Below are 15132 nucleotides of genomic sequence, written 5' to 3' on the forward strand. Positions count from 1 at the left end.
GAAATTTTAATCTCATTTATAATACTACTTTCAATGAATATAGAAGAATTTCTTACTATTTCTATGGTTGCTTTATATCTTACTGTTTCTATGATATTGCTGGATTTTTCGATAGTAAAATAACCAATATTTCTAATTTTTTACTACGCTATGAAAATGATCTTTAATACCTTTATAGTTTTATTATTTTCTGCTTTTTAGTTTTATATATATTTCGTTATTCGTGGTTAGATATTTTACGGAATCGGAAAGTTATGTTTCTGAAATTAATTTATATGTGGAAATTCCTATGAAATCAATTTTTAATTAAATTAATATATTAATTAATAATTAGGAACTCTAAAATTGTTAAAATATTTGAAATCAGTAAACAGTAACAATAATATAACAACTATAGTAATAATTCTCTTACGAAATTTCAGAACTCTTCTACTCGAGGAAATAAATGAAAAATCCATTACTAAATTGCATCTTTACAACCATAAAGCATGAGAAGTTAATCAATAAGCCACATTGTCAATTGTCATTATTTAATCAGAGTTTTGAAACATTGTACCATAATATTTCTTGTTTAAATGAGATGTATGTAAAGTGTAAAAATGTTTTTGGATATAATATGCTAATTTTTCTCATTATGATATTTATATAAGTTTTTTAATTATCTTTCTTTTATCATTTTCAGTTTCAACTCAGACGATACGAGAAGTGGTAAGATAAAATAATTTTCAATTTCAAAAATGTCTCTTTTATCTTTTAAATGATATTTTTAACATAATTTTGTAATTAAAATTATTCATTTTGAATGAATGAATTAGTTTAGGTAAAATAGTTAACTGTAAAGTTTTTTATATATAATTTAAAAATTGCGTTAAAATTGCATTTATTTATTTATTTGTATTTTTTATGTGTTAAGTTGTGAATTTTAAATAATTTTAATTTGAAAACCTGATGTGTTAAAAATAACAGAAAATGGAATAACTATTGGTTTAGCTAAATTTTCTAATGATCGAAAGTAAATGTTAATCATATAAAAAATGCAGATGAAAATACTGACTAAAGAAAAAATAGTCAGATTTTTCAATAATGAAAGCGACCAATTGGAATATGCTTATCTTATAATTAATACAGTTACCATCTGTGACGACTGAGATGATAGCCATGTCTTTATTTTGTTGCTGTTATTCCCCTCTTCCTTTCTCCCTCCCATGACAGAAATGAAACTTACAAAACTTACATTTTTTATCTGGTTATATTTTTGACTTTATGAAGTCGACTAAAATCAGTTTTCCTTTATCTCAGAATATCAGTGAAATGGATTATTTTTTAATTCGAAGGGAATTAGCAAATCAAAACCAATAACAAATTACAGCTTTATTAATCAAACCTTAAAAGAAATTTAAGAGAAATATACTACAAAATTCATAAAATACACACCAACCAGGAAAACAGATTTATCGTTTATTTCATATTCATATAAAAAGCAAGTAGTTAGTTTTAAAGGCAACTTCGGCTGTTTTTAATCTTTTTCACCACTACTGCATTTTAAATTGCCCAACAACGATCGAGTGGACTTTTGAGTAGATCCACTCGATGGGAAAATGCGCAATCGATTTCGGCAGAAGTCAGAGCAGAGTAATGTATAAGAGTTGGGGATATTATTATGGGGAAAATAGCCTTTTAAGCCAAATTTTCTTTTTGTTCATCGTTAATAACATACTTGTTTTTCTTATTTTGCATTTCTTTTTACTTGAAAATTCGGGAGACGTGGAACTTTGAGATTTACGAAAAAGTGTTTTCGATTTATCTTTGTTATAGAAACAAGTTAAGGTTGGTGAAAGTTTAAAGAATTTCTGATATATAAAAACTATGTAGGATCTAATGGATTTGAAATGTTTTATTTCATTTGTGAATGAGTTGATATCATGCTCTAGAATCGAATTTCATTAAAGAATCTGAGAGGTCGGCGTTTCAGTTATATTTAAATAAAAATCCGATAGTTATCTGAAAATGAATGATGGTAAAATGAAGTCTTGAAATTACAGGTAAAATGAATGACGTTAAAATATAAATATTTTCAGCGTATTTTCAGTAAGTTTTCAGAATACTGTAGGTTTTCAGGATTATTTATGTTATAGATGTTTTTATTCTTCTTGACTGAGAAAGACATAAATAAATGAAATACTTTAAAAAAATAATTTAGAGGAAAGTAATGTGATTTGTTAAAAATGAAAAGAAAAAAAAAATGTTACAGAAAAATTTTCAAAAGCAATAAAAAAATTTTATTTTTTTTATTCCATTGTAATAATTTTTGCTTGTATTTTATATTTTAAAATGTAGATTTTGCGAAAAAGCCTGACATTAAAAGTTGTTTCTTTACTAAAATATTGATAAATGATGCTGCTTTCTACGTTTGTTATGTTTTTTCTTTTCATAACTTGGTTCATTTATCTTGCGTTTTTCGTCAAGAAGTAATTGTATTTTTATTTGTACAGGAAGGAGTTCCATTTATCGATGTGCCATCAACTTCGAGGTAATTGATATTAGGAGATATTTTACTATATGATATTAATCATTTACCGAATTAAATTAAAACTTACGACAATTCTTCTCACATTTATATGTAGATATCATTATTCTCTTTAAAATTCTTTACAATTTAGCAGTTAGAGTTTTGTGTTTTAATTATTTTTCGCTTTCTCTTACTTTTTACTGGTTTGTTTATACATTATTATATACTGATATATAACGTACTAAAATAACATAATTTTTTATACTTAGCGTTTATTCTCTCTCCTCAAAATTTGAAAGAAGTTGAAACGTTAAAAAGTGAAGCTTTTTCCATTTCTCAAATCCACCTATTGGTGATTTTCCAAGTTAGAAGGTTCACACTATAAAATTAAAAATTTTTTTTCCTAAATTCATTGAATAAAAATTGAAAAAATTCTTGAAAATTATTGCCAAACTTTATAAATTACTTTTGAAAACATAGTCAGTATAAAGATGTTTAAAATTTAATGCTTGTTTTATTCCAAACCTAGATATCTGAAAGAATTGGAATATCCTAAAAATATCCAACAAGTCAAGGCTTATTCACTCTCTGGCTCTCAAAGAAGTTCACGATACACACTTTTATAAAGAGTGTCATCATGATGATTAAAGCTCTTTTCTCATAAATGTACAAGATAATTATATTCAAAGTCTCTCTTTCAAAATGCTGTAAAAAATAACCATTCATCAGAATAGCTTCAAATTTGAACTGAATATTCTTGAAGAAGATAGAAACGGTATGGCACAAGAAAGAAAAAAAAATTCAAATAGATGGCACTGTGAGTGGAGTAACGAAAGTGGATTCGGCTACAAGTGACATTTTGAATTTCGATTCTCGATACGACGCCTTTGCTTGAGTTGTACATTAAATCAACTGTATATTGAATGTGCATGATTGTTTTTTGACGGAAAAAATGACTTCCAAGTTATTTAACATTTGTGGTACTTTTAGTGCAAAGCCCATCTACCACGGCAAGGTCATACCACATTGTATGAGAGAAATCGGTTTTTAATGATCCTTAGACCAAATAGTGCGCATTAATGATAATGATAAATAATGATTCGGTTTTTAATTGTCCTGGGGTCAAATCGCGCGTAAAAAGAAGCAATGAAAATGCCATTAATTATTCCTAGACTTGCGCAAGACATGTTCAATATGCTGTCCACTATTTTCTATTACAAGTTGAAACTTATAAATAGCATGTTCCACCACAGGCATAAGTGTCTCAGAGGACACTTTGTGAGTGTGTTGCGTAATTTGTGCTTTCGATTCCATAAATAGGGCCACTGAACACAATTTTTTAAAATAACCCCATACCCAGAAGTCACAGTATCCGGTGATCTTGATGACCAGGTTGTTGGAATATGACAGCTGATAATTCACTCAATTCCAAATTGTCTGTTGAGCAGTTGCATAACGGGTTTTACAATGTACGGAGGAGCACCATCTTGAATCAAAATGATTCTATCCAAGTATGCTCGCTGTTCAAGTGTTGGAATGACTTGGTTGCTCTCATGGCATTTACCATTAACGGTACTGGTAACGGGACCCGCAGGACACATCTCCACGAAAAAAGAATGACCTTACAGTAAATGATGGTATAAACCCGCACTACGCAGTTACATTTGCTGTTCTGGTGCATGTGTGAATGGATTTTCTTTTAAAAGTCTCGGAGATAGAAATGGGCTTCGTCAGACCAAGAAATGTTCCATGGCCATTCATTGTCCACTTCCGTGCGAGCAAGAAATTCTAGAGCAAAAGTATGTCTTACTGGCAGGTTAGTAGGAAGCAACTCCTGAACATGAGTAATTTTGTGTAGATAGCAATGTAAGATATTGCTTACAATTTTATACATCATGCTCACAGGCACGTCTACAGATCGGGCAATTACCCGCGCATTGCACATTTGCAAACTATTGCTCTCCCCTTCCTGTCATGCTGTGGCGATTCCTTCTACTGACGTCAAAGCAATTGATTTCCTCCCTCTGTCAGATTTCACTTCAAAGGAACCTATCTCTTCGAATTTCTTAATAATTTTCTTCAGATCCTTGGCAGACATCGGATCACGGCCTTTTTCATATCCTTTAATGGGCGGAATTTCTTTAAAGCTGCCAGCGCACAGTCACCGTTCTTGTAAAAGAGTTTCGGAAGCAGAGCAGGATCCTTCACTGAGAGATTCTTGGCAAGCTCCTCATCTGCCATGTGAGGAGAACGCCATGCACTCTGCGTTATTATAACAAATGCAGTGTGCCATGGGCATAAATGTTTTTTAATTTGCATAGAATACAGCTTGCATAGCAATCTATTGATACACTTTGGAACTTTTTTTCCTTATGCCATGCTGTTTCTCCCTTCTTCAAGGATGTTCATTTAAAATTTGAAAGCATTCTGATCAATGATTCTTTATTATTATTATTATTATTTTTATTTACAGCATTTTGAAAGTGAGACTAATTATAACCACACAGTATTCGAGCGTGGATAATTTGCACCTTAATAATTTATTTTTTATTGAATTAGCATTATATATTTTTGATTATTTCAGTTTTTTCTAAAAATAATAATCTCAAAATGAAATAAAGGGTTATTGTTTTCCCCCCTCAGATTTGTATTTCATGAGCTTTTATTATAATCCGCTGTTAGTGTTTTGTTGACAGTTTGATGAAAATACTGAAATTTCAATATCACTCTTAAACAAATTATAGAAAATTTAATGTCAGTTTTTTTAATGAAAGAAATTTTAGATTTCCGACAGTTGCTTTATCCAAGCTAATTTTATAAAGATTTTTTCCGTGATTTTAATTTTTAATAATATAGATCAAACTATATATATATATATATATATATATATATATATATATATATATAACTTTGAAAATAACTTCGAAAAATCCTCCAATTTTTAAAATATTAATGGATTAATGGCTTTTTTTTTGACGTTGAAAGCTATATCTATACTTATATAGAGCTCAATGTGTGTGTGTGTTAGCGCTCTACAGACCAGATCGTTCAACCTACAGCTACGAAATTTGGCACATGCATATCTTGGAGGTCGGGAATGTGCACCTGGGTCCCTTTTTTTGAATTTTTAATTAGAATTTTAATTATTAATTAAAAACTAACTTTCCCGCCAAAAAATCTTTCCATTTCTCCACCGCCAAATGAGTAAGTCTTCAGTTTTTTTCCCAAGCTAACGAGGATAGGCTTAATATATTTTCGGCTGATTATTTCAAACGATTCTGTTTATTTTCTTAGTGTTTTTTGCATTTAAAATTAAACATTGTTAATTGATCGATCTCTCAGATTCATTCTGAAGTACTTTTGAATTAAAATAAAACAGAAAAAAGGAAATTAAAAACTTCTAATCTGCGTAGCATTACCCCCAACTGGCGTAAAAAATTCACGCATGCGCATTGTGTTCTGATTGTTGACAACTCTATTTTCAACGGATACGGGTTTGGTTTTGAAGGCTTAACATGTTTCCGACCAATTATTTCAAACCATTCTGTTTATTTTCTTAGAGTTTCATGCATTTAAAACTAAACATTGTTAATTAATTGATCTGTTCATGATGAATCTGAGAAAATTTTGTGGAAAACTTCGTGAGATGTTACATAAATTAAGAAAGAGATTTTTTAGTACCCATAAGGTTTAAATACTGAGCGACTCGGTTTTTAGTACTCATATTTAATAAAATGCTTCGTTTCAGTAAAAATTGTTCTTATATTAATTGCAATTTAACCATTTTTCCACTTTAATTTATAGCATAAATTCTACGGGAGCTAAGAGAAAATTAGAGAGATACATATTACGTTATGGCTGAAGGTCTTTATAATATGAATGAATTATATGATTATCAAAATTTGAAGTTTTAAAATATTTTGATGAAGAAGCTCTTAAAATAGGAGTTACATAAAATATTTAATTATTAAAATTTTAACGAGCATTGATATTGGTGAACCGGCTGGTCGCCAAAGGCGGCTATCTTTAATAAAAACATCATATATAAGAACATTTGTAATATTTTAAATTTATGAATACTAATTTTTCTTTTTCTGGAAAATTTATTTCAATTTCTATCTTAGATGATTCATTGCATCCAAAATAGTACACTTTGTATGTAAAATTAAAGGCAAATTATTTTTTATATAAGATTGGATAATAACATAATATTTGTTTTTAAAGTGCTCCAATTGAAGAAAGAGTACTCCGAGGAAGCAAACGTAAGGCTAGTGACCTTGAGAGTGGTAAGTTTATAAAGTTTTTTTAATTTATATTTCTAATTTCATTTAAAAGAACTTGATATTCTCTTTTCAATCTAATAATGCATTCAAAGGAATTCCAACGCCAAATTTTTGTCTTCAAACGATTCACAGTTAAAATTCATAAACTTGTTAATGTCTATTGTAATTAATGTATTAATTTATTAGAGTTAATATTGGTATTGGATTATTTTCGTTGCTTCTATGTAACGAACCTTGTGGCAGCTATTATCAAACCGTGAATATAGTTTTTTAGGGGGGGGGACTCGGCGAGTTTATTTATTGTTTTTGTATAATTTCTATGTTGGAGCACTCCTTTTAAAATATTCGTTTTATTTTTATTTTCAAAATAGAAGCACGAGAAATTAAACGTCAAAAAGGAAACCCTGGAGTTACTGAGAAAGAAGGCCCTGTAAGTTAAATATTTTAAATTTTTCAATTTTTTTTTCATTTAAATTATATTTTAAAATAATGATAAATAGCGGAGAATGATGTAGTTTTGACGGCTTGCCTTTTGATCATTTCAAATTGTCCTGGCAACTGATGACAAAATTTGGGAATTTGTGCTATCAATCTTTTGCTTAGTTTAACTTAATGCTGTTATCAGTGGTGATTATTCGCGTTGGCGTTGAAGGCGATGGCTTCGTGACTGAATACCTAGGAGAGGAGCTCAAAATCTATATTGCACGATGCTCCAAATCCTTTTTTTTTCTAAATCAAATAGGCAACTTATTTTAATTTACAAGGATGCTGTATTTTAATTAATTCTATTTTAAATAAACTTTAGTTAAAATTTTAGAATATTTTTCTTAGGATTTATTTATTTCAAATTTGTTTACGGATAAGTGAGTTCTAGCTTTCTTTCTTTCGCTAACTGATTCACAAATCAACAGTTCTCAGTTATAAAAAGACAAAGAAAGAAAAATTTTCTTCTACAAGAAATGTCAATATCCTTCCCTTCACATTGAATAAAAACGCTGTGGCATTGGCCTTCCTTTAACATTATGGAGAAAGGAAAAGACTGTTAGGACAGTTCTGCTTGTTTTTGTTTCCTGTCAGACTTTTATTCTGATAAGATAATGGCACTTTTTTTGCTGAATTTTTGAAGATAGCCAGCTTTTGGACATATTTTAAAGTGTGAAGACAAACAAATAAAGCTTCTCAAAAGTAAAAATGCAATTGTTCACAGTTATAATTTTTTTTATTTGCATTTTTGAATGAATTAAAGAGAATTTATTCACTAATTTTCTGTATATGTTAAAAATTTTTATAAGAAAATGTAACATTACTTATTACGAAATATAATGAATAATAGTTAAAAAGGAAATGATAATTTTAATATTTGTTTGCAACCTACTTATCATCATATTAATCTAATATTTTTAAATAAAACGATGGAGTACTAGTTTTTTTGTAAAAATTCCATAATAAACAAGGAATAGAAAATTATTCAAATTCTCCCTTTGTGAGGTCCCAGTAAAAATAAGAAACCTTGATATATTATTCTTACTTATTTCATCAATTCTTAGGATCATTTCCAACATAAAACAATCACCTGAATAGAATTTATTTTTCAATAAAAAAAAAGAATTATTAGTAACTAAATGGTTAAATATTCATTAAAGTGATTCCATTGATAGTAAAACTAACATTTATTAAGACCTAATTAATGGAACTTAAAGATTACTCATTTAGCCTTTTATCTCTTGCGCTTTTGTTTGAATGCGTTAATTTACTTTGTTTTCACTTATTAATTTATGATTTTTAATTTTTTTTATTTTCTGTAAATTAAATTTAGATTCAGAAAAAAAAATGTGCAAGTTTCCAATTTCAATTAAATTAAATTCAAACAATAAAACGTGTTCATTATAGAAATTTTGAAGAATTAGTCTTTTTAAATATATAAATGTCTTAAAAATCAATACATATTATGTATAATATGTTAATAATTACCATAGTCAAATTATACAATTGCTTTTGCAGATTTAAAATTGTCACACAATTTAACACGAGCACTTCATTCCTTAAAAGAATTTTTTAAAAAAGCCGGACTGAAATAGGAACTTTTTATCCTTTTTTTTAAGTTGTGAAAAATATGTATTTTTTTTTTAATGTTTTGTCAGAATTATGTATATATATATACATATATATATAGCTCTGATTTTCTGGCGTTAATCCTCCTAAATAAATTGTGCGCATTTCTGCAATAAAATCCTGATAAATATTTTCATCAGCAAAAACAACTGAGGCAACGGAGCAATTCCTTCTTTTTACACTGGAACGAAGTGGAAGGCACTTGTAATTTGACACTTCTTTGCAAAAAGATGTTCAAATAACTTTATCCATTTTTTATTATGCGAAATGTTGAAAGATACTGTAACTTATACAGCTATCAGCGAACCTGCTGTGAAAGAGGAGAGCAATTGTTCTATTATTTTACGCTTTCTAGTCTTAAGTGTTTGCTTATAAAACCATGATTTTTTAAACTGTTTCTTTGAAAGTTCGGAAAATATAAATTATTAATAAATTTTTATGATAAAATAAAATAAAGAATATACTGTTGTGAACTTAATAATAATAAATAGAAATTCAGTTTGAGCTGCATTTCGGAGCAATTTTATATTTATGCCGAAATAATATCTTGCCTTTCATAACAATTTTGACGGCCAGAAGAAATAGGATTTTATTTCTTTCCACATGGTCATTAAAACAATGACTGAGATTTTAAAATAAATCTGCGAATTATTTATTCATTAATGACGTATATAATACGTATTGCCTTTTTATAACAAATAAAATTTCTGTTCGTCTTTTAAAATAAATATTTACAAAAATCTATTTAGTTTAACCGATTTAGTAACCAGAGCAGAACAAACTGCTAAGGAGAAAATATTAAATTGGCATGAAATGTTATTATTTCCAATTGCATTGCTTAAAATAATTTTTTTCGCCAGTGAAGTTTTTAGTAGCTTATCTAAAATTTCCAACCTAAAAATTGTTTGCAATTTTTTATATTTATCAATATATTTTTTACATTTTTCAGTGTTAAAACTATAGTCAAAACAACATGTTGATCCTGGTTTACGTCTGGCAACTATAAGGGTAATCAGTTTTAAAAAATCCATTTCAATTATAATCTTTTTGAATTAGAAGCTGTAGGTCTTCGCATGTCCTTGTAAGCAGATTAATCAAATTTTGAAATAAAAATTTCAATCTTTCTATATGGCAGCATTCATAATTTTTGTGAAAATGCATTAATTTTTTTAAACTTTTGTTTCATGATTTAGTGTTTATCAGTCTTTAAAGATGCTCGATATAAAGGTCAAGAATAGATTTCATTTCTTTTTCTCTTGGGAATATTCGTCATGTAATGGGAAGTGGCAAAACTGAGATCGGTGTATTTAGATTACTAGAAAAGCTTGATAATTCTGAGATACAGGCAATTGAAATAATAGATTCTCTATAGAGCGATGAGGCATATAACGAGGCATGATATTGACGAATAAGGAAAAAAAAAACATTTCGAAGATGGTTGAGAAAAGGGTGTTATACTTAGAGGAAAGGAAATAATAAGTTTCGTTATCTATAAGTTAATTTATTAACAATCTCTAAAAGTTTTACCAAAAATTTAAGTTTCGTGAAACTTTATTCACCAGTTGCATTTGAGAAAATTAGGTATCTGTAATTTTTCAACGCAGCCATTACATTCGGAACAATTGATTGTATCATATTATCATATAAGTTTATATGAATTCGTTGCAAGTTTTTCTTCATTTGTCTCGAGAAGTTGTAATATGAAGCATTTAAAATATAACATTTCAGTACCTCATTCAGATTCGATATTCTATGGATAATATTCTTCAAAGTTTTCTTTAGCCCCCTTACTTTCGACGTTGGTTGTTTTGGAAAACTAACCAAAAATCCGAATATTGAATTAGTTTTATATACGCTTCAAAACAATACAAAAACTCAGGGCATAGCATATCTTAGTTTTGTTTCGACATTTATTATTTCCTTTCCTCTAAGTATAACATCTTTCTCACAACCATCTTCAAAATGTTTTTTTCCTTATACGTCAGACTCATCGCTGTATAGAGAATAAATTATTTCATTTGCCTTCATCTCAGAATTATCAAGCGTTTCTAGTAATCTAAATACACCGATCTCAGTTTTGCCTCTTACCATTACATCACGGATACTTCCAACATAAAAAGAAAAGAAATCTATTCTTGACCTTTATATCGAGCATCTTTAAAGACTGATAAACACTAAATCATGAAACAAAAGTTTAAAAAAATTAATGCATTTTCATAAAAATTATAAATGCTGCCATATAGAAATATTGAAATTTTTATTTTAAAATTTGATTAATCTACTTACACGGACATGCGAAGATCTACAGCTTCTAATTCAAAAAAATTATAATTAAAATCTAATTTTTAAAACTGATTACCCTTATAGTTACCAGAAGAAAACAAGTATTAACATGTTATTTTGACTATAGTTTTGGCACTGAAAATTTTAGGAAATATATTTATAAATATAACAAATTGCAACCATTTTATAGAAAACAAACTTGGAAATTGTAGATAAGCTAATAAAAACTCCACTGGCAAAATTTTAAGCAATACAATTCGAAATAATAACATTTCATGTCAATATAAGGTTAATATTTTCTCCTTAGCAGTTTGTTCTGCTCTGGTTACTAAATTAGTTAAACTAAATAAATTTTGGCAAATAATTATTTAAAAAGACGCTCTGAAATTTAATTTATTATAAATAGGCAATACGTATCATATATGTCATTAATGAATAAATAATTTGCAGATTTATTCCAAAATCTCATTCATTTTTTCAATGACCATATGGAAAGAAATAAAATCTTGTTTCTTCTGGCCTTCAAAATTATTATAAAAGACAAGATATTATTTCGACATAAATATAAAATTGCTTCGAAATGCAGCTCAAACTGAATTTCTATTTATTATTATTAAGTTCACAACAGTCAAACAGAATATTCTTTATTTTATTTTATCCTAAACATTTATTAATAATTTATATTTTCCGAACTTTCTTAGAAATAGTTTAAAGGAATCATGGTTTTATAAGTAAACATATAACACTAGAAAGCTTAAAATAATAAAAAGTTTGCTCTGCTCTTTCATAGCAGGTTTGCTGATAGCTGTAGAAGTTGCAGAATTTTGCAACATCTCGCAGCTAATTCGATTGAAAAAAAATCGTCTTTATTCATATCTGTACCTGAAGCCTATTAACATTAAGAGATATTAAACATTGGGTGTTGCAGGGGTAGTGAGATATAAAAACAACTGCCTTTCCCATGGACGTAAATTTACTATCAGCCTTCCTCCTTTCTATGTGGGTAAGCTTTATTTAATCTTCTTTCTTACAGATGTGGAGGCATCATAAAATTACAAGTGTCTTCCAGTTGGTTCTAGTGTAGAACGAAGCGATTACCCTCGTTGCCTCAGTAGTAGTTTCAGTTCAGTAGAAGTTCTCAGTAGTAGCTGTCAGTTCTTATGAAACTAGTTATTAAGATTTTATTCCAGAAATGCACACATTTTACTTTAAAGAGAATAAACGCCCGGAAAAGTTAGTGTTATATATATATATATATATATATATATATATATATATATATATATATATATATATATTTATATATATATATATATATATATATATATATATATATATATATATATATATATATATATATATATATAATATTTCTAGCATTATGCATACCAAATTTTTAAAAAAATTTGAAATTAAATTTTAGCTCAGAATGATTAAAAAATATCTGTATTTCTTTAAAAATATTTAACTTTCTTTTCTAAAATGTGATTTTTATGATGTGTTCGGTACGCTTTTAAAATATATGATGCTGAGAAAACTTTAAAAAAATGCATATTTTCCGCAATATTAAAGAAAGCATAAAAATTTACGCATTTTAGTGCGTATTTTTCTTTTTTTTTCTTTTTCTTCTTTTTTCTTCCTTGAAGGAATGAAGTGTTTGTTTTAAATTGTGTGACCGTTCTTAAATTTGCTAAAGTAATTTAAAAGTAATAAATAATTAAAAAAGATTTGAATATTGTTATTCTAACAAAATGTACTATACTTAACATATATTGGTGTGTAACGCATATCAAAATATATAAAGACTAAAACTTCACAATTTCTGGAATGAAAATGTTTCATTTCTTAAATGTGATTCGATTGAAATGAGAGGCTTAACAATTTTTTTTAATGTAAATACAATTTTCAGAAAATGAAAGAGAAAAAATTCATAGTTTAACTTGAAAACAACATGCAGCTTTTCTTACCAAATTATACTGGATACGCCTGAAAATTGGAAAATATTTAATCAATTCTTGAGGTCTGTAAATAAAAAAATATATTCTTCTTCAAATATTTGACTTTCCACATAGGAAAAAAAAATCATAGCCGCATTCACAAACAAAGCATGAGTGGTTAACAATAAATGGATTTATTAAATACTGGTGAAAATTGCTTGAGGTAGTTCAACTGTTTACTGCAATACAGCAGCACATGCCGAGCGTATGATTACTATTTGTTATCGTTATATTTTAAGGTTTCAAAATTTTTTTCATAATTGAGATGACGTATTTCATTTGTGTTTTTCGCAAACTATTATTAAATTGATATTTTTTTAAAGGAGAATGTAAAGATGCCTGCGTACCTAAAGCCAGGCCTACCACCTGCCAGGTATTTAATACTTTGATACATTTGATTATATTTTCTAATATAATTTTAATAATTTAAAATGTTATTTAAAATTAATTATTCTATCTCTGCATTTATATTGAAATATAATCGTCCTATTTATAAACATCTGGTTAAATTTATTTAAAAATATTTCCTTATTACTTTCATGTTAATGGTTCCTACAATTTAACATGAATAAATAATTAGCTTTCAGAATGTTTAATGCCATTTCCGTCTAATGAAAATTCAAAAACATTTAATTTTTTTACGGCCACCATATCTTAGAATTTTTTTTGCTTATTTTTGAATCTTTTTTTTATGCTTTTATATTACTAAAACCCTAAACTGTTGCATTTTTGTGCTCATATAATGTCGGTTAGGATTTATTAAGTAATTATTCAAATGAAATGTAAAAATAAAATGAAAAAAAAATTCATTTCTTTTCAGCAATTTTCATTAAAAAAATTTCGTTTACATTAATAGCGATTTAATTTTATTTTAAATAGTAAAATATTTTTCTCTTCTGAATTTAGCCCATACAATATTTTTGAAGTTTTATATATTATTTGACAATCTTTTTAAATATATCTGGACAGAAATAATTATGTTTATTCATAATTATTAATGAACATAAATAACACTCGACTGACTTTTTCACTCCTAAATTAAGACTTTAAAAAATTTATCGCACAGTTTTTGCTGAAATATTTATCTCAGAGAAACGTAAATAATCATATTCGATTGAAATTAGATCTAAAAGAGATCCGCATATGTGCGTTCTTAGTAAATCTTCTAAGAACGTCGCATTAAATAATACTGAATTCTCTTTTCCCAAATAAAGATAAGCTATTAAGAAGACAGGTGTTCTTATCACTGTAGCATCTCTATTGTTATTTTTCTTCAGCAGGATTCTAATGCCCTGCTTCGTTACATTTTTTTGATAATTATTTTGCAAAAAATTATATAGCTTGTTTACAGCTCTTTTTTCCTATGAAATGAAAATAATATAATCCACATTAGCAGCAATTTAATTTACAGTACCAGATTTATTTAAATCCGTATTCATTAAAATCATGTTTAAGTTTTTTTTTATCTCCAATTCCAGTTTATTTATTTATTCATTCATTTATTGTGTGTGTGTGTGTGTGTGTGTGTGTGTGTGTGTGTGTGTGTGTGTGTGTGTGTGTGTGTGTGTGTGTGTGTGTGTGTGTGTGTGTGTGTGTGTGTGTTTTAAGCTCATAGCTACAAAACTTTCGTATAACAAATTAGAAAAATAGTGTCCCCATTATATCTTTTTTTAGATATTAATAAAATCAGATACAATATACAATTTTTCTCTTATTTGAAAAAAATATTTGCATTATATTATAAAAAGCTATAGAAATTTGTAACAGAAAATTACATAATTTTGTAGATATATGTCAGACGAAGAAATGGAGGACATATTTTCTCCAACGCGGCCAACACCAAAATTGGAGGTGTTGGAAAAATCTAAGAGGATTTCGGAATCTAACCAAGCATCTGGTAAGTTTCTAGTTGTTTTCCTGGATATGGTACATAGTCTTATATACCGGG

The 15132-nt window shown here is 27.7% G+C and overlaps 1 protein-coding gene across 1 annotated transcript in view; it reads left to right on the top strand.

The window, feature by feature from the left end:
• The window catches only part of LOC129959344 (uncharacterized), a 40757-nt gene that overhangs the window by 11209 nt on the left and 14416 nt on the right, over nt 1–15132 (top strand). Inside the window, exons 3-8 of the mRNA XM_056072163.1 lie at nt 683–708; nt 2493–2530; nt 6734–6795; nt 7164–7222; nt 13508–13557; nt 14972–15081. Coding sequence (XP_055928138.1) covers nt 683–708; nt 2493–2530; nt 6734–6795; nt 7164–7222; nt 13508–13557; nt 14972–15081 — 345 coding nt within the window. The remainder of the gene's footprint in view (nt 1–682; nt 709–2492; nt 2531–6733; nt 6796–7163; nt 7223–13507; nt 13558–14971; nt 15082–15132) is intronic.

The sequence above is a fragment of the Argiope bruennichi genome, chromosome X1 (genome assembly GCF_947563725.1).
Source record: "Argiope bruennichi chromosome X1, qqArgBrue1.1, whole genome shotgun sequence".
Lineage (NCBI taxonomy): Eukaryota > Metazoa > Arthropoda > Arachnida > Araneae > Araneidae > Argiope > Argiope bruennichi.